This window comes from Syngnathoides biaculeatus, chromosome 14 (assembly GCF_019802595.1).
Source record: "Syngnathoides biaculeatus isolate LvHL_M chromosome 14, ASM1980259v1, whole genome shotgun sequence".
NCBI classification, from domain to species: domain Eukaryota; kingdom Metazoa; phylum Chordata; class Actinopteri; order Syngnathiformes; family Syngnathidae; genus Syngnathoides; species Syngnathoides biaculeatus.
In genome coordinates, this window is record NC_084653.1 from 20,860,151 (window position 1) to 20,883,906 (window position 23,756).

The following is a 23,756-nucleotide window of genomic DNA, read 5'->3' on the forward strand; positions in this document are numbered from 1 at the left end:
GATGAATTTGCGAGGAGGCCTTCTCGTATGCAGCATGGTGATGGAGTGGTTAGCACAACTGAGAAAAAAAAGACTGGATAGCGCACACACATCATATGTCGATTGATTGAAGCCAGTTGGTCGCCGTCTTGGTACTCCCAAAAGGTGTGGAGGACATGGTTTACAGGTTGGATTCTAGTGGGGTTTTTCCTCAATATTTGGTATGTAGAATTAAAACTGGTCGTGTGTGCTTGATATTTTTTCAGTTCTCTGCTAACATGAAGGATTTGTAATTCGACTTGGTAAGCCATTAAAGCCTAAGTGCAAAGGAAAGACACATAACAGCGTGACTAGCAAGAAACCTTGCATATTGCCGAGGGCCCGATTTCCATGACGTGTTAACTTTTCCCAAAATACGCTGTGAAGCACTATCATCATAACATAGCAAAAAACTAAGCATTTTTTGTTATAAAAACATAAACTTTTAAGTCAATCAGTTCGTTATATTTTTGTAAACAAGGACTCGCAATGGGAAAATACATGCTCAACGCATTGTTCATTTGTTGTCTGGGATGTCCTTAATTCATACATAAAATTTTAACTTGTTTCCTCGCATTTGAAAATCAAATTCAATTTGTAGTGTTCTGTATTATGAAATTCATTAAAAATGTCGCTGAAAGTGTTTTTTTGCTTCATGAAGTTTGCGAAAATATTTGCATCGCTTTTTTGCGAAAAACCGTCGGCCTACAAAGGTGAAGCAGAGAGTGAACAACAACAACCGTAGACAAAACTTTGTTGAAGTGAATTAAGCTGCTCACAAAATAAATGAAAAAAAAACCCTTTACAAACAGTAAACAGTTTTAACAGTGTCAAAATAAATATTTCTAACTTACCTGTGGAATGTTTTTCACAGCCACAAAACTATCACTGCCCAGGTCAGCATGGTTGGGAGTATCAAGATGGCAGATGGCGACTTCACTTTTGGTGGCCAATGAGCCATCCAGTCTTTTTTTGTGTGTTTTTGTTTTTTTTCTATCAGTGGTTAGCACGCTTGCCTCACGCTTCATAGGTTCCAGGCTCGGTTCTTGGATGAGCGGAGTTTGCACGATCTCCCTGTGTTTGCATGAATTTTCTCCAGGTGCTATGATTGACTGTTGAGTCACAGGGTAGATTTACACATGTGCATTCTTTCTATATTTACACAGGAAAGATAATGGCGGTGTTTCAGAAGTTTGCATTTTTCTCACCAAATGCCGCTGTCGTGTGGATAAGCGGCCAAAACGAACTTCTTTGTTCAGTTTTTAGTTAAAGGTGGTATCGTGTAAACAGCCCCGTGTTTTTTCTTCTTTTGTACATAACCTTTGGTGGTTCCGGTCATTTACCGTGAAGAGTACTAGACTTGAGTCTTTTGGTGTTGCATGAAAGCCAAAGAAAAAATCAGTCACACCCTGAATGAATCCTTGGTTCAGGAATCCTCCATTTTTGTTGTCCATTGTATTTTCTGATTTTTGTTGCTCGGTGAGTCATTTGCAGGTGTTGTCTAGTTCAGCTCGACTCAGGTGTAGCGACGACGGCTTGTTTTTGGTGTCAAGGTTACAGCTCTTAGTCAGGCAAAACATTAGTAACGCTAATTCCATTTGTAGCTTTGCAGAAGAAGGGGCCAGCGCGACTCCAAAGCGAGGACTGCTCCACATTTGGCAGTCGGGGGGACCGAGCGAGCCGCCGAGCCCAGAAAGAGTGCTTCTTTCTCGGTCTGTCCTCCAGGTCGCCCTGGGAGAACATCATGGACTCCTGCTGGCACAGGGTAAGAGACTATAAACTCATTAAGGGATTGTGCATGAAATGTAATTGTTCAAATATTGAGTATAGATATGGAGCTAACCTGCAATAAGTAAGTTTCTTTCGGCTTGTCCCTTTCGGGGTCGCCACAGCGTGTCATCTCAGATGAACGCACATATGTTTGGCACAATTTTTACGCCGGATGCCCTTCCTGACGCAACCCTTGTGGAAAATTTCATTTCAGGAGTTCAATTGAAAAAGTAAAGCTCATGCATTATGCAAACTAATTAAACACATATGAAAACACACTTCAGAGTATCATTTACTACCGAATTATTATTTATAACAGTGAAGAAAATAAGTATTTGGACACCCGGCTATATTGCAAGTTCTCCCACTTAGAAATAATGGAGGGACCTGAATTTTTCGTCATATGTGCATGCCCACTGTGAGAGAGATCAACTAAAAAGGAAAATCCAGAAATCACAATGTATGATTTTTTTTGACAATTTATTTGTGTAATACAGGTGCAAATAAGTATTTGAACACCTGTCTATCAGCAAGTATTCTGACCCTCAAAGACCTGTTTGTCCACCTTTAAAAGTCCACCTCCACTGCATCTATTATCCTGAATCAGATGCACCTGTGTGAGTTCGTTAGCTGCATAAAGACACCTGTCCACCCCATGCAATCAGTAAGACTCAAACTTGTAACACGGCCAAGACCAAAGAGCTGTCCAAAGATCATGGGAGAAAGTTTTGTGGTCAGATGAGACCAAAATTGAACATTTTGGTCATAATTCCACTAACCGTGTTTGGAAGAAGACTAATGATGAGTTCCATCCCAAGAACACCATCCCTACTGTGAAGCATGAGGGTGGTAGCATCATGCTTTGGGGGTGTTTTTTCTGCATATGGGACAGGACGACTGCACCGTATTAAGGAGAGGATGACCACGGCCATGCATTGTGAGATTTTGGGGAACAACCTCTTTCCCTCAGTCAGCATTGAAGATGGGTCGTGGCTGGGTCTTTCAACATGACAATGATCCAAAACACACAGCCAGGAATACCAAGGAGTGGCTCCGTAAGAAGCATATCAAGGTTCTAGCGTGGCCTTGCCAGTCTCCATATGTAAACGCTATAGAAAATCTTTGGAGGGAGTTGAAACTCTGTGTTTCTCAGCGACAGCCCAGAAACCCGTCTGATCTAGAGAAGATCTGTGTGGAGGAGTGGGCCAAAATCCCTTCTGCAGTGTGTGCAAACCTGGTGAACAACTACAGGAAACGTTTGACCTCTGTAATTGCAAACAAAGGCTGCTGTACCAAATATTAACATTGGTTTTCTCAGGTGTTCAAATACTTATTTGCAGCCATATCACACAAATAAATCGTTAAAAAATCGTACATTGTGATTTCTGGATTTTTCTTTTTAGATGATCTCTCTCACAGTGGACATGCACCTACAATGAAAATTTCAGGGTGTTCAAATACTTCTTCACTGTATATTTTTCCCTACTATTTAGACTTCTTTTGAGTGTTTTTGACCTGTAAAATATAATCTCTCCAAATTTTAAAGATTAAAATCAGAAATATTTCACACAATGTATCAATATATTTATATACATTTTCATCAAATTCATATACTGCATGTAGTTCAGACATTTGCTGAAATTAGTTGACTTTTTTTTTTTTCCCTAAATAACTTTTTGGGCCTGTAAATGGGATATTTAGTAACACATTTCTATGAATGCAACCTTAGTGTCGCCTTGCTACGTAGCATTGCAGCTCCTTGCTGTTGTAGGTTTTCCACAATGTAATTTTCAAGGATATTTCCATAAATGTAACATTAGAGTGACATTGTTTCACAATAATTGTTCTTTTGTTATATATTGCTTTGCACTATCTGCTATTTTCTTCTTTTTTTATTTTTTGTTATTGAGTGTGAGTAACCAAACTCTGTACGGTACATACAGAATATTGCTCCTTACACAATTAACATGGTATAAAGCAAATAAAATATGATATATTAGTATATTAATATATTAGTTGACCATGATCCATTAATCTGGCAATTTATCAGTGAATTAGATGAAGTCCACGTTTCATCAAAAACGGCACATTATTTCAAATGGATCGTTCAGAAAATATGCAAAACCGATTATGATTCACTTAGTGGTTTGGTCCGTCACGTCAGAAAATAAGCAAAAATATCGATCATTTTTTCCAAATTAAAATCTGATGTGCGGCACGTTGGATCAGATGGAAAGCGTTGGCCTCACAGTTCTGAGGTCCCGGGTTCAATCCCGACCCCGCCTGTGTGGAATTTGCATGTTCTACCCGTGCCTGTGTGGGTTTTCTCCGGGGACTCCAGTTTCCTCCCACATCCCAAAAACATGCAACATTAATTGGAGACTTTAAATTGCCCCAAGGTGTGATTGTGAGTGCGTCTGTTTGTCTCGATGTGCCCCGCGATTGGCTGGCAAGCACTTCATGGTGTACCCTGCCTCCTGCCCGATGACAGCTGAGATAGGCTCCAGGACTCCCTGCAGTCCTTGTGAGGATAAGCGGCAAAGAAAATGGATGGATGGATGGATGGAAAATCCCATGTTTGCAGAACTCTTATTTTGATCATACACCTAGATAATTTACTCTCTAAACTGAGAATGTTTGCTGTTGAGAGGATGAAATCCCAAGATTTGGACAATAAGTTAGACAAGGCCTCTAAACAAATGGTCAGCCGATTAATTTGATATATATTAGTTGTAGTTTCCTAATCGGGCTAATCTTGATGCATGATTCCTTTTTTACTTGCACAAAAAAGGGGAAACAAAAGTAATCCAGGAAGCAGGTGGTTTGTCCGAAGAAAACAGTTTCCTTGAATTCAAACACCAAAAATAAAATAAATAAAATTGTTTCTCCATTGAATGGGCACAGCAAATCCAGGTCAATGAACAAAAACAAAAAATGATGAGGATTGCGGATGAGGACAGCTGTTGATGATGATATTAATGATGTTGATGTTCAAAGCAATATTTCGCCCAACCGTCCATATTTCTACCGTCCTTCTAACCTTTGTTTTTCTTCCGGTTCATTACATAATCACAACATATCAACTATGTAGCAAACCTCAAATCCTCATTTTAAATCCCACGGAATGCAATGTACTATATCATCCACATCATACATATAATAAACAATAATTACAACAATAATAAACAACATAATTGAAACTTAGCTGAAATGATTTCACTAATCATTCTGGCTGAAAATATTTGAAGAACAGAAATTACATTTAGGGTCTTACGTTAGTTGTCGATTAATTTTTGTAAGTCTCGTTTTATACCCAAAAAATGACTTATTCCTCCCGTCCCTTCAGGTGGTCACGTTTATTCCTTTGGAGAGCTGCTGTGGAGGGGCCTCAGTGTTCCGCCGTCCGCTCCATTGTTGGAAGCCTCCCTGGGGGGGATGACCGTGGTGCACGTGGCTTGCGGCGGTTTTCATTGCGGGGCCTTGAGCGAGCAGGGTGGCATGTACATGTGGGGGGAGAATACTGCAGGGCAGTGCGGGCCAACCGAGGGAGACGCCGACTCAAACGTGACTGGTAGGTCATCAATATTGCCTCGCCCAATTTCCCTGCAAGCGTACAAAATAACATTTTGGAGGTTTTGCATTCAAGGGCTCGGTTTGTTTTAGTTGCAGACCCATACCTGCTGGCCGTGGTGGACAACGAGGTGGTTCCACCCTCGACAGTTCGGATTGTGGATCTGGCCTGCGGACGGGAGCACAGTCTGGCTTTGTCGGCCCAGAATGAGCTGTGGGCCTGGGGCAGCGGATGTCAGCTCGGCCTTGTCACAAGCAACTTCCCTGTGTGGCAACCTCAAAAGGTTTCATCGATTTTTAAAATATTATTATTTTTTGTTTATTCACATTGAAACAATGTTGAGTAAGTATAGATTATTTTATTCACCCACCCATCCATTTTCGATCACACCTGACCTCATTAGGGTGAGCTGAAGCCTTTCCCAGCTTTTGTACTTCCCAGAGGATAAAAAATACAGTATATGACCATTGTTACTTGCTTGTCTACACGTGTTGCTGCACAATTTGTGTCGTCGCCTCGAATGTTATAATACAGCCACGTAAAGGCTAATCATTGCATATATTAGCATTAGAATTATGCTAGTGAGCTAACAGCTAAGCTATGCAGTTCTTTTAGATATATTTGTAAATATCTTTGTTTTATGTTTAGCTTGACAACTCAAATTGAAAGAGGCACTAAACAGGTTGAAGGCGCATTTGACACTTAGCAGTTGTCCATCCATCCAGCCATTTTCTTTGCTGCTTATCCTCACGAGGGGCGCGGGGAGTGCTTGGAGCCTCTCCCAGCTGTCAACGGGCAGGCGGCAGGGTACACCCTGAACTGGTTGCCAGCCAATCACAGGGCACGTCGAGACAAAAAACCGCGCTCACAATCACACCTAGGGGCAATTTAGAGTGTCCAATTAATGTTGCTAGTTTTTGGGATGGGGGGGGCACGGGGAGAACATGCAAACTCCACACCGGGATTGAACCCCGGGACTTCAGAACTGTGAGGCCGACGCTTTACCAACTGATCCACCGTGCCCTTAGCAGTCGTATCGCAAGCAAAATAACAGCCGAATGACAGCTCACATCTTAAAACCAAAACTCTTAAGTCACTTGTATCTCAAAGCGCCGTGGTACCTGGCGAAAAACTGAATAAGCGCAGTGAGGACAAGCAAATGCCACACAGGAAGGCGTGAGCAGAGATTCCAATCCAGAAACTCTCACTGTGAAGCAGTTGTGCTAACCCACAAAGGCTGTCATGTAATTATGTATGATTAATGATGACATGAAAATGTTTTATGATTTTGGTCTAGGTGGAACATTTGGCCGGCAGGCATGTGATTCAGGTACAGTACCGTCTTTTTTTCCCCCCTGATGTCTTCATTTCAACATTAAAAATGAATGCTCTAGGATTCTGGTTTTCATTTGCATCAGGTGGCTTGCGGGGCCTACCACAGCCTCGCTCTGGTCCGTTGTCTCCACCCAAAAACCCTCAACACTCCAAAACCGCAAGAGAGGCGGGGATCACAGTGGGATGAGCCTTTTGCTTCTGACGATGCGCACTACTGTCCGCTCGGAGTGGAGCTTACGGAAAACACGGGAGCAGAGGTGGAACCTCATCAAATACTTTGTCCAAAAATGGGACTCATGGAGCAAGTTTTTAGGCCCTTGTGTGGTTTCAATTCTTAGACTCCAGCCAGAAGACCTTCCAGACAAAGGCTTCGCCCAGCTGGCATTAGCCATGGATCGCAAGCTCATCTTTGTCCACACTCCCACAGCATATCTGACAAAAAGTGAAGTATCACAAACGTTTGCAGTTCTGTTTCTCACCACAACTTCATTTTCACATTTATTATTCCGTCCTTTAGGAATGTTCTCCTGTCTGGTAGCGTAATTGAGCCCGACGACCACGTTGACCCTCTAACCCAGACGGACAGCTGCACCGCATCGTACCCGCTGCCAGCCACGACAGATAAAAAGAAAGCTGCTTTGCCTAATGAGCAGGAGCTTCACAAGCTCCTCCAGAAACTCTCCGGTCACTCATTAGAGATGCAACACAGCAGAAGGCTCGGAGACGCAGACTCACTGAGCAGTCAGACCTCAGGTCGGTGGATATTAATATCCCATGAAGGATCTTTTCGTTGTTGGTTCTCGCCGGTTTGCTAACTTCCTGCCTTCTTCTTTGTCCAGATGACAGCTACGTTTCTTCAACTCCTTCCAATGAACTGCTACACACCAGATGTGAAAACGACCTGACATTTAGGTAAGATGTGAACAAAAAACATTGAACTTTGCCCAAAGTACTAGCTGTCCTAAAAATCCAAAATATATCATAATCCCATAACACAGCCCATTCTCACCAAGGTCATCTCAAATTAGAATGATTTAAAAAAAATTAAGTTTAAACTTGAGCTGGACATATCATGTCGCAGGAAGTGTGGATAGTGAACTATTTTTTTTTAAACATTGTGAAACTCGTCGTAATATCTATATTTCTGAATATGTTGTTGTTATGTTTCAATACAAACCTTTTTAAATTCTGTTTGCGTAGCACTTGAATTTACTCTGATCTTCATTATTTTGAATTATGTCAAATACTTAAAGTGCCACTGTTATGAAATACATGATTTTTAGTTATTAATGAAAAAAGAGCACCCGGAATGGACCCATCTGTTTTTTCACCACACAACATGATTTTGACGTACATGGATTTTATCACTCCCGCCATGAAAATCCTCTCGATGGATTTGTTTTTGAGAAGAGGCAGGAAGTGACGTACAGGGCAGTAGCGTCTGTTTCTACTAGTAGTACCTGCTGAAAGGCGGCTCTTTGTTCCTTCGTGTTACCCAAAATGCCGGCTCGTTGTATTGCTGGATATTATTTGCACACTCGGGAGGATGGATTCACTCTTCATACTTTTCAAAAAGACCCGGTTCATCGTGAAAAATGGATTGCATGGGTGCAAAGGACGAGAGTGTTGTGGGTTCAAAATGACAGGTAGGTGTGTATACAGCTACTAAAAAAATAAAAGTTTCCGGGAGGCATAATCCTCTCAAAATGTTACAAAAGATCCGCGCAGGTAAGTCAGGGGTGTTAAATGTGTCGATGTACCCGTTGGCATGGATTCGGACGGGCTGGCTCATACATACTGTCTGGGAGTCTCTTTTAGTCAGAAGTGATCCGCATATCATCTAAATCTGGCTCGAAACGAAAGTGTAATATTGCCTCGGTTACGTCACTTGATTGTGTCTGGGGCGGACGGCTTCAGCCAGGCTGGCTCATACATACTGTGTAGGAATTTGTTGTTAGTTAGAAGTGATCCACATATCATCTAAATATGGCTCGAAACAAAATTATCGGATAATAATGCACCGGTCGCTTCACTCATTGTGTCCACAGCTTCGGCCCGCGCTGGCTCGTACATACTGTCTGGGAGTCTGTTGTTAGTTAGAAGTGATCTGGATATCATCTAAATATGGCTCGAAACGATAATTGCCCCGGTCACTTCACTCGAATGTGAGATGTTCTCTTCTTTGAAAAGCGCTTCTGTGTCCCATAGCAAATGGCACAGCGTGTTTTTAATGGCGAATATCCCGGTGTGACATCTGCTGATGACGTTGCTGGCAATATGGCTACCACTGGGATGTCGAATAAAACTTCCGCAACTTTGCGCATGAGTGGCGCGGTCGCCGCTCATATTTATTTTTTCGTATAGACATTGAAGTGAATAATGTAATATGTATTTTTCATGACAATATGTATTTTACAATGTTTGTAGACATGACACTTGACCTTTAAGGAGACCACGTATTGCACTTGATGCTTAAGCTTCTCTCCTATCCCAACAGTGAGGTAGTCCGGTCCTCATCCCTCGTGGGCTTGGAAGAGGGTTCTGTGTGGAAGAAAAAAATAACGCTGGAGCACAAGAGCTCGAGTCTGACAGACATAAACCAGAAAGGGAAAACGGGAACCAGGAGATGCTCCCTACCCGGAACACCCACCCATGGTAGGTTACAGTAAGAACAGCTTGTGATTTTACCAAAATAACCACGGAATACTGAATATCACTTGGAGGAATGTCAAAATGATTTTGATGTGGGGCTTAATAGGTTCAAGGACAGTTTGCAACAGTCTAAAGAATTAGCTGTTGGAGAGAAACAGTGTCATCTCAGGCCACTGCCCACAAATTATGTGTGTATGTTTGTGTGGGGGGTTTGGGGTGAACGACTACACTTTGTGGATTATATCATCAGTTTATGGTGAACCTTTCAACAGAGATTTCCCTACCACTTCTGTTGTGTTTTTTACCAATCCCGTGGCGCAGCCATTTTACCAATTGAGTACTGTGATTCAAAACAATGTCGCCTTGCAAAGTAAGGTAGGTGCAGGTATTATTGTTGTCAACATGTTGGCGCCATCCCTACATTCCACACGTGTGTGTGTGGCTTTAAAAGTTGGGGTCTGCTGAGAGTCAGCAAATGAAAGCGTTGAGTTGGCTGTTGCGCCCTGAGATTAGTGGGCGGCTTTCGACTAGCTGACTGTGTATTGTTGAGTCAGTTGTGGCCGTCGAAATGATGTGAACGTATAAATAAACGTATTACAGGTTTATTTTGTTTATTGAATAATAGTGTGGTTGTGTCTGCCCTTCATTTCCTCCCGATGCGAGTCTCTGTTGACATAACTTACGTCAATACCTTGTGTTAGTGATTATAGACATGCTGTTGTGGTAAGCGACTTTGCTTCATTTTAGAAATGATTCCAAACTTCAGACCTTCACATCTTTATACATATTTTTTCCTTTTGGCTTGCCACAACCATGTACACATTTCTATATGGATGGAGCTTGAGTCTGCAGTAATATTAGGTCTTGTGGGAAAATGATTGGCCATAGTTACTTCTGTTCTAAATTGGCTCATCCTTTTTTCTCCCCCGGTAGCAACCCAAAGGCGACATTATAGTAGCAAGCCATCCTCTTTTTCAGAGGACAGGCTTCCGTCATTGGAGACGGAGGTGTGGAGCTGGGGCAGAGGCTCTGAAGGGCAACTGGGGCACGGCGATCAACTGGCCAGGTCTGAGCAGTTGGACAGGAATCCACTTCAGAGCTGTATCCGACACTTTCCTGTTCAAAAATAGAGATGTATTCATTTAAGTGTGTGTGTGTGTGTGTGTGTGTTCCAGACTCCAGCCTCTTTGTATTAAGTGGTTGACAGGCGAGGATGTGATCAAAGTCGCCGCAGGATCACACCATTCACTGGCGCTCACCGCTCAGTGCCAGGTAACTGCCACACTTGGAGGCTTAACTAATGCTTTCCCGTAACCCCAAACCCTAACCTTAGCTGTCACAACTTCTTCTTTTCCCTCCCTTCCTCACATAAAAATGGGAAGAAAAAAAAAAAAGAAATCCAAAATCCTTCGAAATACTGTACAAGGTTAGAGACAGAGCACTCTTTTATGCAGGTCTACTCATGGGGCAGCAACATGTGCGGGCAACTCGGTCACGTCAACAGTCCTGTTACAGTCCCACAACAGGCTAAGGTAGAAATGTCCATGCCGCTTATCCTCACAAGGTTATTTATTGAAATTGAATAGTCATGCTTGAAGTAATGCTAAATGCTGTTCTATTATTGTTTTTGCATGTGTTTGTATTGCTGTGTTTTATTGTATTCATCAATGTTAAGTTTGTCTGCCGTCTGTATAAAATAGAAATCATAAATAATTACGATTATGTTCTGCTCACAGTATTGCTGCGGTTTATGTGCTAAATTACCGTAATTCCCGGCCTCCAGAGCACACCAGGTTATAAGCCTCACCCAGTACATTTGTAAAGGAAATACCATTTGGTACATACATACGCCGCAGCTGTGTAAAAAGCCGCAAGTTCCCACATTGAAACCCACATTGAAACCCGAGATATTTACTAAGAAAGACTGTACGAAAAGAGTTTAATGCTAGCGCCGCTGTGGTAATGCTAACACTAGCGCCGTGCTAACCTTAACGCTAGTGTCACGCTAATAGGGCCGGTAAAAATCAACGAGACACGGCAGTAACACGCTAGCACTGCGCTAACGGGGCTTGTAAAAGTCACTTCCTCGGCACATATATTCCACCGGTCTCACGCGTTCCTTTTCCACTCGAGTGCCCGCTTGCGGCCGTTAGGAAAAAATGCACAAATTAGCCGCATCACCGCATAGACAGCAGGGTTGAAAGCGTGTGGGAAAAAGTCGAGGCTTATAGGCTGCAAATTACGGTAATAAGAGCAGTGGTTCTCAAGCCTCCTAAACTAAGTACCACCTTCAGAAATATTGAGCTTTTTAAATACCACCATAATGAGCAACATTAAAATACTCATAAAAATAGAGGCTGAAATTTTAGTCTTGAAAGCAATTTTTTTTATATATATATTTGAAAAAAATGTACTGTACATGAAAAGTAAGGGGAAAAAAGTACTGTACTACTAAATAAGCAGCTGCATCGCTGCAAGGTTCATAGTAGTACATTTGACTGTATTTAATGTGTTTAAAGTTTTGTTTATTTCAATGGTTCTTTCTAGAGAGCCCGCGTACCACTAGTGGCTTCTAACATATTTTGGGAATCAGTTAAAGTACAAGTTATATTGGCATACAATATCTCTTCCAAGGTGTCAGCAAAAAAAAAAAAAAAAAAAAAGACTATTAAGTCGTTGTACCTTGTTAATTTAGATCTTTAGTCAGTCACAAAAATTAGACAAGTATACTATAGATATCTGAAGTATGGATTTAAGATATATGTTGTCTGCAGTTTTCTGGATTGAAGATATCATATGTTGTCTGCAGTTTTCTCTCCTTAATGACTCTTTATACCTGGGTGGCCTCCGTAGCTGTCCAATGGTCTTCGGGCGTGGGACGTGTCGGGGGGCCAGAGCCACTCCCTCCTCCTGGCTGATGGAGAACGTGACCAGCCCCTCCTGCTGTACTGCGGGCAGCAGCAGGAGCCGAGGTCCAAGCAGAGTGAGACATCCTGCCGAGCCGCCAGATCGTGCCAGCTGTCACCCAACAGGGCTGAAAGTTACACAGTCAGACCCACGTTGACGCCGTTTTGCATGGAGGTGTGTGGGCTCGTAAAAATGTGTTGACCTGGTGGTATGTGTGGTTGTTGGCGGGGATGTGGAGTTTTTTTTGGCAGTCTTTGGTTGTTCACCTGTGGGAGGAGAATAAAGCTGGATTGTGGATTGCTGTTGGAAAACGGCTTCATTTTGAGAGCAGAGAGTACTTTAATGCTTGAAGAGTAGCAACTACACTGAGGCTGTGAAATACTATTGACTTGACTTACAAGTTTTTCCAGATATGAGCCGTCATCCAGCTGATTTCAATTTTTTTTCCCCTTTGACTTACGATCGCAGGCTTCAGATATGAGTGCTGTACGGTGACAGTGAATTAAGCTCACTTCACAATAAGCTCCACTTTGAGATATATTGAATAATTCTTCAAAAAAGTGGCTTTTAGCTGTTTATTCCCACCCACAACTGACGTTTATGTTTAAACTAAACATAGATAATTATGCCTCTTGTATTTTAAACAAAAATGTCTTACCCTGCTACCTTAATGCTAACGGGAAGCAGCATCTATGTTGCACTACTATAATCCTTTAAGATACAGATTGAACATAAACAATGCACCAACACATGTAAGCAGACAAAAACAATACAACTGTTTTCAGTCATGTATTCTTTATCTTCTGTGAAGAAAATAATACTGCCGTACTGATGACCAAAGAGTATTTGAGATAGTATATTTGTTAGTCTTATACTGCCACCAGGTGGCGAAGCCGAGTACACCAGAAAGCAAAAAAAAAATGCTTTCGTTGTTTGAAATTAAACTTAATTGCCATGACAGTTTTTTTTTAATAAAATCCAATATTATGAACTGCTACTTCGCATAAAAATACACAAAAAAACAAGAGTGTGATTACTGTATGAAATCAGCTCGTATTTAAAGTCACCAATATGTACATAGCCATGTAACACACGTGAGTTTTCTTGTTGTAGGTACAGATGAGAGAAGTTCCATTCAAGCAGATTTCCCTATCTCCACCTGAACATAATCAATTTCCTTCCTGTTATGGATTGCATGTGACAACTGGGACGTGTCTGTGTTCACAGATGGGTTACATCAGCAGTGTATGCAGTGGTGGTCAAAGGTGCGCGCTGCTGGCCAACCAGAACATCATCGGTGTAATCGCGGGCGTCCACGAGCTGGCTTCCGTCGAGAGGAGGTTTTACTGCTGGTTGAGCAGCCTAAGAAAGCTGCTTCTTACTCCCCTCTTCAACAAAGGTGAGTGAGAACCTCTTATGTCCTCTCAAGGCATGTTTTCATGTTTTCAACTGGAAAATGGAATGTCGGAAAAGTGACACAACAGGCCGAGTGAGCCGAGCTGTAACTATTAAAAAAGGGCATACAGTAAAGCCTCGGTTCTGGAACGTCCCTGTTTTCGAACGAAAATTGGTACTCGAACACCTCCGACAAAACCCGGAATTTACATATTGCGCACGGCCAGACCAGCTGACGCACGATGCGCTTTGTTGTGAATTCCCATGCCACGGGAAAAACCTGGAAATGACATAATGTGCGGGGCGCAAGGAGCTGACCCACCCACGACATGTTTTGTTATTGTCAATTCGAATGCCCCCGAAAGACAACCCGGAAAAAATAAATGTTTCAATTATTTTATTCTATAAGGTGTTTAACTATACATGTATTTCTACTATGCAGTTTATTATCAGGAAAAGCTAAAAAAATGCCAATTTTTTTAGGCTTGGAACGCATTATTTCTTTTTCCATTCATTGTTATGGGAAACATTGATTTGGTTTTCGAACAAATCACTTCTCGATGAGGCATCAGTGGAAATTTGAAAATGTACTTCTTAATTGCTATTAGAATGATAGTAGAGTCGTCGGATTGCCTGCCCACTCGTCAAGAGTCCATTTGAACTGCCAGGTAAACATTTCTGACAAAGTGTCAGTGAGCAAGACGTTATGCACTTCTGCTCCACCGATATGCAAGAGTGGAGGTAATCTACATCGTAGTCCCTCCACGCCCAACACTAACTTTCTATGCACATTACATGATCAACTACCAAACCAATGGAATAATCAGCCGCAATCAAAAGCTAAGTGATGCTAAATAAACTGTGCTTGTGTGTACTGTTATGTTTCCCCGTAGAGAGCGCATCTCCATCCCTCGGTGATCCCTGCACTCGTCTCTTCCTCTCCCTTTATAAGAGTTTTGTTCAACTGAGCAACCTCATTGGTCAACACGCAACGTCGCTCACCCAATTCCTGCACAACATGCTGCGTCGGGACGTGGCTTCCCTTCCCCTGCTCACGCACATTCAGCACTTCCTGGATGCTTATACTAAGTAAGGTGTCATTCTAAGTACTGATGAGGTTGCAGAGTTCATTTGACTGTGTACTTATGTATATTCTTTGTTTCCATGCAAGGTATTGCACCGCTGTAGGGGACTTTCAAGTCATGGGTGGATTTCAGTTGCTCCATAAACTCTCGCTGTAAGTTTCTTGACAGGAGTGTCAAATTCATTTTTATTGTAGGCCACAATGTAATTTGATTCTTTTTTTTTTTTTTTTGTCTGTATTTTTTAGTGGCAAATTAGATTTGAAATCAAATAGTGGCAAGAAAATATATTAACATGTAACCAATCTATTATTCACTTTATATTTAGAGGGGAAAATAACAAGATTTTCTCCCAAAATGAAAACCACAAATCCATTTAGCAAGTCACAGCAAATAAACACACTTGATTTTCTTGAGCGAGCCTCGTTAAATGGTGGGCCGGATCTTTGACACCTCTTGATTGCAATACTTGATTTAACCATATTACGTGTCAGAAGACGTGCTAATAGATTCTTCATGTGTATATCTGTGTGCATATTTCCCCAGAGAGTGTTTAGGTTCCAAGCAGACCAAACTCGCTCAACTTTTTGAACCGGAGCCGTCGGTGAGTGGCGAGGCCGATCTGGGTTTCTTGTTGTATTGGCCTCTGCAGCAGCTTCAGCAGTATGTGCGAATCCTGCCCAAACTGGAAGCCTGCTACGATGTGGTGAGGAAAAAGAAAAGACAAAAATAAAAATACAATTAAAACAGCGTACAGTGCAAGAAATATAATTTAAGAGTGGAAGGAAAGAAGTTTTTCATCCTCACTAAAAAGCTTCTCCTGTTGGCCATTTATACCGTTTGTGTGCACCAAAACAGCAAACTTTTGCTTCACCATGTTTGCTTTGGGGTGGCACGGTGGCTCACAGTTCAATCCTGGACCCGCCTGTGTGGAGTTTGCGTGTTCTCCCCATGCCTGCGTGGGTTTCTTCCGGGCACTCCGGTTTCCCCACACATCCCAAAAACATGGAACATTAATTGGCCATTCTAAATTGCCCCTTGGTGTGATTGTGAGTGTGCCTGTTTGTCTCGATGTGCCCTGCGATTGGCTGTCAACCAGTTCAGGGCGTACCTCGCCTCCTGCTTGTTGACCGCTGGGATAGGCTCCAGCACTCCCTTGTGACCCGTGTGAGGATAAGCGGCTAAGAAAATTTATGGATGGATGTTTGCTTGGAACTCTGTGCTCCAGTATCTGACCTGAGTTTTTTGATCTTAGAGTGCTCCTGGAATGTTATTATATTAGCATTTCTTTCATTAGTTGAGGACTTTGCCATTTAGTGATTTATAGACCAGTAGCAAAACTTTAAAACCTATTTTAACGTGGACACAGAGCCATAGTAGAAACTTTGGAATTGGAGTAATATTTTCTGACCTCTGTGTTCTGGTCAGAACCAGAGTTTCAGGTTTCTGAATGAGCTCCAGTTGTTAAATGCTCTTTTGGGTGAGTCCAGTCAGAAGACCATTAAAATAGTCAAGTCTACTTGAGATAGAAGAAAATCATAAGATCTAATAATGATCTTTCCCGTCTGATCAAGAATGACACGATTTTAAGATCAGAAGCACATTCACACATTTATGCTACTACCAAATATATCATTGTGATGAATGGGTGTCACTTTATTGTCCCCTAGCTTACAAAAGAGTACCAGTTCCTACATCAGAGCTGTATGCAGTACGAACACCTTTCTGAAACACTGCAGAGGAGGAAGAAGGACGCTGAAGTGACTTTCGTCTTCTGGAAGACTCACTCTGGGAAAAACACAGTGAGTACAACCTACCATTTATTGTACCCTGCTACATTTGTTCATTTTTGGGGAAAAAAAAGGGAGTGGGGCAAAAGTGCTACTAATTACTGCTGACCTGTAAAAGGTAATGCAGTGTTTTTGAATGACAGCCAAATCAATAAGGTGTTATTGACTGTCTGACTTCAAAGGCAATAATGAGCAGTTTTATTTGACACTGTCAGAGAGGTCGATTCATTGTGTTAAGCCGAAGGTGTCAGTTAAAGCCTCACTAGTAGCATAGTGTCTCAAGGGCATGACTGTCAACATGTCATTCAGTTTGAGTGCACTAGTGTCCCATGCCTCAGGTGAAATTAATTCAATTATTATTGACTTTTTAGCCTCATTAGCATTCACAAATGTTACGAGCCGACATGCTAGCGAGAGGAACAACGTTGCGGAGAAAGTGAGCTGAAGTAAAGCGTCGGACGGCAACGCGCAGCTGAGCACATCGCCGCTTGTAAATGCGCACACACGCCTGACTGTGTCTTTCAGGAGGGTCTGCGTCTCCCACAGCGGCGCGTGTTATGTGAAAGCAGCAACAGAGCCTTGACTCTGCAGGGCGCTGGCCGCTTTTCCAACCACTGGTTCATACTGTTCAACGACGCGCTGGTTCACATACAGGTACGCACGCAGGCAGTTATAGAACGTGACAGTAAGGCTATGGCAGACGGCCTAAACACTCTGTAGACTGGAACGTATCCTGAAATAAACTTACCCGCCCTGTTCCAAATTCACAAAGGTGGGTCTCATTCCAACCATTCAATAAAAGGGAGTTCGCGCCGAGCATGCACTTACTGTCGAACAGAGATTTTCACTGTGTAGTGAAATAACCAAGCATTTAATTAGGTACAGTTATTGGTTGCCTTTCAGGTGGTGTATGTAATAGACATAATCACATCAGTCTCCTTTTTGGTGTGGTCCATGGTGTCAAAAGTTTGAGAAACGTTGAAAAATGCATTGTCTTCAACACATTGATCCTTATGAGAATTTCAATTCAATATAAAAAACACATTGCGTTTCATGAAATATGGTAGTAATTGAATGAGACATCACTGTAAGGCAAAAGCAGTATTATCTTTTGTGATGCTTATTAGTAGGACTCCATTATGCTACACTAATACCAAAATAGAGCTCGCGCACGTGACATCACCGTTTTCACGCGCCATATTGCCGGTCAAAAAGAGCCGCTCGACAGTGTGGGGGACATTGAACCGGAGCAGAATATACAAATTGCTGGAGAATGGTTGAGCTGTTGGTTGTCACAACAGACGAGAGAGATATTCAAAGAGATCATTCTATGGAATACCAGCTGAAAAGACGAGAAAAGATCGATGAATTTCAGCAATTAAACGTGATGGATGGTGCCCAACCAAATACACACACGCCTGTGTAGCGATCGCTTCATTTCAGGTACGAATTTTTCTTCTCAATCTCAAATTACCAAGAAGTATTTATAATGGCAAATTGGCTCATTTGTCTCGATGTGCCCTGCGATTGGCCTTTTTAAAAAAAAAAAAAAAAAGACGGAGTCGTCTCCAACATACACAAAAATGTGTTGTGGTCACACGTTAAATTTCGGTAAAAACCGTCGGTCACAGGGATGTTTACATAGGTTAATGTGTGGCTCCAACACGCTTCCATATATGGGTGCTGAAGCCTATCCCGGTGTTTTTTCTTTTTTTAAATACGCATAGTTAATGAATATGAGTCTGTGTAAAAGCAGGGGTCATTTATTTAAATATTGGTATTTGTATTGAAAAAATCTGAGTGGCTCCATCACTATGTGGGATTTATTCTTGATTTGAGAACAGATCCAGCAACAAAGTATTTGTATGCATTCAGACTTTTCTACGCTTTCAAACTCTTCCGTGTAAATCTCGACGAGATACTCACCAGATCCATGTGTAGATCCAGTTGTCCAAGACAAGCGGAATTAACAGTCCAATTACTTATCGGCGAAAACATCGACTTCGGCATTAAATACAGGTCCTCTATGCCAAGTGTCTCTCATTTTTCCAGGTACCGTCATTTATTGTCACCTTCTAAATGTTTAACGCTATCAGAGAAAACTCTGGGCGTCATGCTACAAGATGTATTTTCGTGGCGTCTCCAACCGACTTAGCATTGAAGAATGAGTAGTCTGACCGTCAATATGACGTGACGTCGGTGACGTAGGTGCACGAGCTCTATAGGCCACAGCTAACTTCCATTTCTTATTTGGTCGGCAAGAAAAGCACAGCACTGTTTTCAAAACAGGAGTTAAAAACATTGAGCAAGCAAAAGTATTGTTTTCCCCATAATTAGAAATGTAGTCAAATGTATAGGTGCAGAATATCATGGAAATCTCACTTTATTTCAGTATTTCAATCGGAAAAACTTTTCTACCGTGTTCTGGATTTTTATTTTTTTTAAACATCACATTGTGCCACAGTAACTCATATTAACGAAATCCCATGTACCCGTTCTTTCTTGTTTTTCCCCGTCTTTTCACCCCCTCAGCGTGCCTCTCCTCCAAAGGGTCTTGTAAGTATAATGTGATAGCGCTTAATCAAGCTCTGTGCTACAGCGGCATGGGTGGGCTGGTCACACTTTACACACACTCACACAGGAAGTGAGTCACTCATCTTAAAACAGGACTGTATAAAATGTTAAATGGGCTGTGGACAAGAAATGTAAGCGAAACACTACATTTTCTATCCTTGTTGTTTACCACAACATTAGGTATACCTGCACAATATTAAAAAAAAAAAAAAAAACTCAAAAAAGAGTTACATCAAAAGTAAAGATATTTGGATTTAACTGACACTGTTATAGCAATATTATTTTCTGTCTGTGTGTGTATGGTTTAAGTGGTTTGAAATTGTTAGATCGTGCTGAAAGATGGTTTTTCATCTCATGGCATCTTAAATTGTGTACCTAATGAAGTGTCTGATGTTTATATTGGCTTTTAAATTGAAAAGCTATTTTTGTATTCATGCAAATTTTCATTAAAATAGTTTCTTTGGTTTGTAACGAAACTCATCATGTCAGGGTGTAAGCCTGAATTCCCATTTAACATTTGATAAGTGTCCTGGTTTGAGATGTATTTTTTGCATTAGCTCCTGGTAACAGGAGCACGGTGTTTGCATCAGAGGTGAGATGTATAAAAGGTTGTGGTGGGCAGAGTAGCGTAAAGTCTGTAGTCTGAAACTCACTCCTGCATTGTGGCTGGCAAACATCACTAGTTTATATAGTCAAATTCCTGGAGTACACTTTCCCTCATCTTGTGGATTTCTCCCTCTCCTTTTAACTTTGAAATTAGCAATATTTTTTCTACCTCTCTTTTTTTAAAGGTTTCAAAACTTGACACTCGCAATAAGACCGTCAAAATCACAAAAGGCAACGGGGAAAGAAAACCTGTCAATTCGTCATGAAAAATGAACCGTCTGTCTCTTTCCAGTTCTCCACTCATCGTGTCTACCCTGTGAATCTTTTGTGGGTAAAACCACTTCCTGAAAACGACAGTGGATGGTAAGTCTGTGTCAATGTTTCCCAGTTAGCATGGATATTTTTGACTTCTAAAGCCGTCAGTGGCAGTGAATGGGTTTTTACCCTCTCTGGACCAAATAAAATTTTGCAGAGAGAAAAATCTGATACTTTCAGAAAATGATACTCGACTTAAAATTTTCCACTATATTAAACCTGTTGCAAATTTGCAACCCCTGCCCGGAAAGGGTTAATGAGCAGTGTGTGCGTTTAAAATGACCACATAACTGACTTTAGCCCTCTATCTTAATGCTAGTATAAAAACGGAAACTCTATAGACGAGTTAACGAAAACCATCTCTATGTTAATGTTTTAATGCATTAAAAGAATGGATATTTGAACACAAACGGTGCAGCAACACATGACAGACAGTAAAACGGATCTCACTGTCCTATAGTCTTCATACATTGTGAAAATTATTAATATTACTGTAGAATAATTGGTCACAGTCATTGGGTGAAACTCTTCTTTGTTTACCTGGATAATTATCATAGTAGTAGCATAGTGCTGTATCCTCCCCGTTGGCCAAGTCACACACATCTGAGCACGTTGCAATGAATTACTTTAGGTCATATTTGAATTATGTTCTTGTTAATATATGTTTTAGCTACAATAAAGTAGTAGAATATTATAGATTATTTTTTTTAAACACACGAGTGAAGCGTTCTCCCATGTCATTCAATGCGTTTCCAGCTATGCCATCAAAATGTCATGTCCAGAAGAGACCTTCATCCTGGTGGCCTCAACACCACAAGAGAAGGTATGAATTTTGTTTTTCCCAAGTTTATTAGCGCTATCAAGAGTATATCACAAAATGGGAGAAATAAGTTAGCCTTGATACAGCCTTGGGTAAATGAGCCTCGTTATTGACGGGCACTGTAGACATGTACAAATATGACTAATATGAACAGCCTGGTGCTCGAAAAGTAGCACAGTTTTAGTGTTCATTTCGGGATGCTATATCTCGTACTGAATTCTGATTTAGAAGGTTTGTTACTCAAGACGGATACGTCAATCCGGTATTTGGCTCACACTGAGGCGCCACTGAGAAAGGTCCATTCACTCCCAAGCAAGATTAAAAACAAACCTTTGTCTTGTGACTTTATGTCACTCAACATGTTTTTTTTTGTTTTTTTTCGGGTTGTTTTTCCACTCACCACGTAGAACAAGTGGCTGCATTTTCTTAATCAAGAGGTTGACCGGGTGCTGAGTGGCGGAGGTCAAGGTTCACCGCCAGGAATAACAGCCATATCCCGCACGGCCTCCTACACCTTCACCGGAGACGGACGATTCAAGGATGCACAGTATACGGGGAGCTGGCTGGCTGGACGAGTTCATGGCAGGTCGGAGAATCCACTCTGTGGGTGCATGCCCAAAAAGGAACATAAAAAAAAAAAAAATACACAAGCGTCAACGGATGTGATAATACAATTAAATATTTGTTACTGCTGAGCATGGGTTGGACTGGTCTCCCCCACTCTCCCCCTTTCAATTTTAAATTTAAATCTGTAATTGTGTCGTTTATTTAATAGTGGACACGACACTTCTTTAATATTGCACATTAACATCATATTCAATGTTCCCTCTTAAGTTTTTTTACGTGTCTGAGCAAACACACAAAGGCCGTTAGCGCCCCCTTTGACCACTGTGAGCAACATCAGACGTACGCACTGTGGTCAGATAAGTGTCATCCATTGATGTTAGTTGGCTCATTAAAAGGTTCCGATTACATTCCCATCAGAACATTTTTAAGAACAATTTTGTGTCTTTGCAAATTACATTGAAAATTTCAACAGACAAAAAAATACATTAAAATACAAATACATACCAAACCAACTATTGACTATAAATTTGAAATGTCGTGCCCAACTTTTTTAAATTTTTTTTTAACCCACAATAATATCTCTGTCTGTTTTTCTTGGTGTAAAACTGAATTATTGCTTGCAGAATATCTTCCGCAATGCATGTGGAAAGCTGAATGATGCTCCCAAACAGTTTTAGGGTTAATGTTATGTTGCCTCCTATATTTAAAATAGAGAATTAGCTTTTTGGGCAATGTATCATCTGTGCTTTCATCCTCAATCAGGCTGTGCCAAGGTGCAATTTTAACATTACACACCATCTCATCCTGCACTTTGGCTTCAGACCAGACCTTTTTTTACTCAAAGAGAGAGAGAAAAAAATACAGGAAATCTTGTCTAGTTTCTCCACTTTTTTCTTCTATTATTCACATTCCCGGGTGTTTGTAATTATGAGTGTACCCCATTAAGAGCGAGCCGGAGGGGGGTGGAGACAGGTAAAGTAGGAAGTAGAGTGAGCAGCAGCTCTTTGTGAGAGGCAGTGTGGTGCTGTATTTAAAAAAAAAAAAAAAACGTCAGCGCTGGATCTGTTTTCCTCTGCGCTGAGTGTGCGACAAATGTGCAATTGCGCAGCTTAGAGGGAAGAATGATCATATTTAAAGGTGTTTGCTTTCGCTTTGGTTTAGTATTACAACTGGTGTTTTTAAGAGGTTTGTGTGTGTCCATCACCAATCAATGCATTTTCATGACTTCAAGGTAGCAATGACGTGATTTGTACTTTACAGGTGTTCTCGCCTTTGCACATATCGGATACCTGATTCTTGTTTGCATTTGGAAGAAGCATGACTCCCAGTCCATATTTTTTTTTTCTATTTCTGTTGGCATACTGCTGCAAAAAAAAAAAATCTGTATTGTGTCACTTAATCCATGTGGTGCAAATGCAGCCTCAAGAAGCATTGGTCTTTTTGACAGGACTTTCTTGTCCCTCCCCCTTTACCGCCGACCTCATAGATGTCCTTGAGCCAGACCAGGGGTGCTCAATGCCAGTCGATCATGGGACAGCGTGGCAAAAAAAAAAAAAAAAAAAAAAGACGTCAGCCAATGTTCCCTCTAAAGTGCATGCATGCGCAATTGTGCACCACAGATATTCCGCCACACTCTCTTTTTCGTAGTCCCCCCCCCCCCTTAAAGACGTACACTCATAATTACAAATGTTACAGTACTTACGCAGCCCATCAATGTGTTTTATAATGACAGCGTCCACCACCGCTGCTTTAGTCTGGGCAACGTAGAGCAAAGACGAGCTAGACATGCTGCTTATGTTTACTTTCGATATTAATGGAGAAAGTTAGAAAAGAAACGCTGTTGTTTTAAGATGTGATGACTGTCGGAGTATGTGAATAATTGAAGAAAAAGTGGTCCCGTGTCCCCCACCCCCCCACCCCATCGGTAGCTCGTGAGAGGCTAGCTACTTGAAAAGTAGATCTTGGAGTAAAGAAGTCTGTGCACCGCTGAGCCAGACCTTTGAGCTCCAAATAGCTGCTTAGCAGCTTTCATACCAGACTGAAGTTGTTCTGGGTAGACTCATATTAAATATAGATGACGCTTGGAAAAACCCTGTCACGGGTTAATAAAACACTCCAGGTCAACCTCAATAGCCTCAAGAGTTTATGTTGTCATAAATACAACTTCCAAATCCTCTGTTACCAAAGCAAACACAAAAAGGTAGTTCAAATGAAGATCAGATTTTGTGTTGTCATCCAAGTACAGGATGAGAAGTTCCAGTGACGTGTGGTACTCGTTCTCATTTGATTGAGCTACATAATAAAATATGTTCTGTGCATTCACTACATAATAAAATATGTTCTGTGCATTCACA

The 23,756-nt window shown here is 41.4% G+C and overlaps 1 protein-coding gene across 4 annotated transcripts in view; it reads left to right on the forward strand.

The window, feature by feature from the left end:
- The window catches only part of LOC133512218 (alsin-like), a 37,127-nt gene that overhangs the window by 808 nt on the left and 12,563 nt on the right, over positions 1 to 23,756 (forward strand). For 2 of the 4 annotated variants that reach the window (XM_061841630.1, XM_061841631.1), the window contains exons 3-25: positions 1,623 to 1,783; positions 5,135 to 5,359; positions 5,452 to 5,642; positions 6,657 to 6,689; positions 6,778 to 6,951; positions 7,033 to 7,136; positions 7,212 to 7,447; positions 7,534 to 7,606; positions 9,192 to 9,349; positions 10,280 to 10,412; positions 10,522 to 10,618; positions 10,729 to 10,878; positions 12,200 to 12,427; positions 13,481 to 13,652; positions 14,542 to 14,737; positions 14,820 to 14,885; positions 15,277 to 15,436; positions 16,401 to 16,532; positions 17,046 to 17,174; positions 19,053 to 19,076; positions 19,993 to 20,063; positions 20,772 to 20,838; positions 21,243 to 21,421. In XM_061841630.1, coding sequence (XP_061697614.1) covers positions 1,623 to 1,783; positions 5,135 to 5,359; positions 5,452 to 5,642; positions 6,657 to 6,689; positions 6,778 to 6,951; positions 7,033 to 7,136; positions 7,212 to 7,447; positions 7,534 to 7,606; positions 9,192 to 9,349; positions 10,280 to 10,412; positions 10,522 to 10,618; positions 10,729 to 10,878; positions 12,200 to 12,427; positions 13,481 to 13,652; positions 14,542 to 14,737; positions 14,820 to 14,885; positions 15,277 to 15,436; positions 16,401 to 16,532; positions 17,046 to 17,174; positions 19,053 to 19,076; positions 19,993 to 20,063; positions 20,772 to 20,838; positions 21,243 to 21,421 — 3,159 coding nt within the window. The remainder of the gene's footprint in view (positions 1 to 1,622; positions 1,784 to 5,134; positions 5,360 to 5,451; positions 5,643 to 6,656; positions 6,690 to 6,777; positions 6,952 to 7,032; positions 7,137 to 7,211; positions 7,448 to 7,533; positions 7,607 to 9,191; positions 9,350 to 10,279; positions 10,413 to 10,521; positions 10,619 to 10,728; positions 10,879 to 12,199; positions 12,428 to 13,480; positions 13,653 to 14,541; positions 14,738 to 14,819; positions 14,886 to 15,276; positions 15,437 to 16,400; positions 16,533 to 17,045; positions 17,175 to 19,052; positions 19,077 to 19,992; positions 20,064 to 20,771; positions 20,839 to 21,242; positions 21,422 to 23,756) is intronic. The other 2 variants (XM_061841632.1, XM_061841633.1) reach the window with 2 other exon arrangements.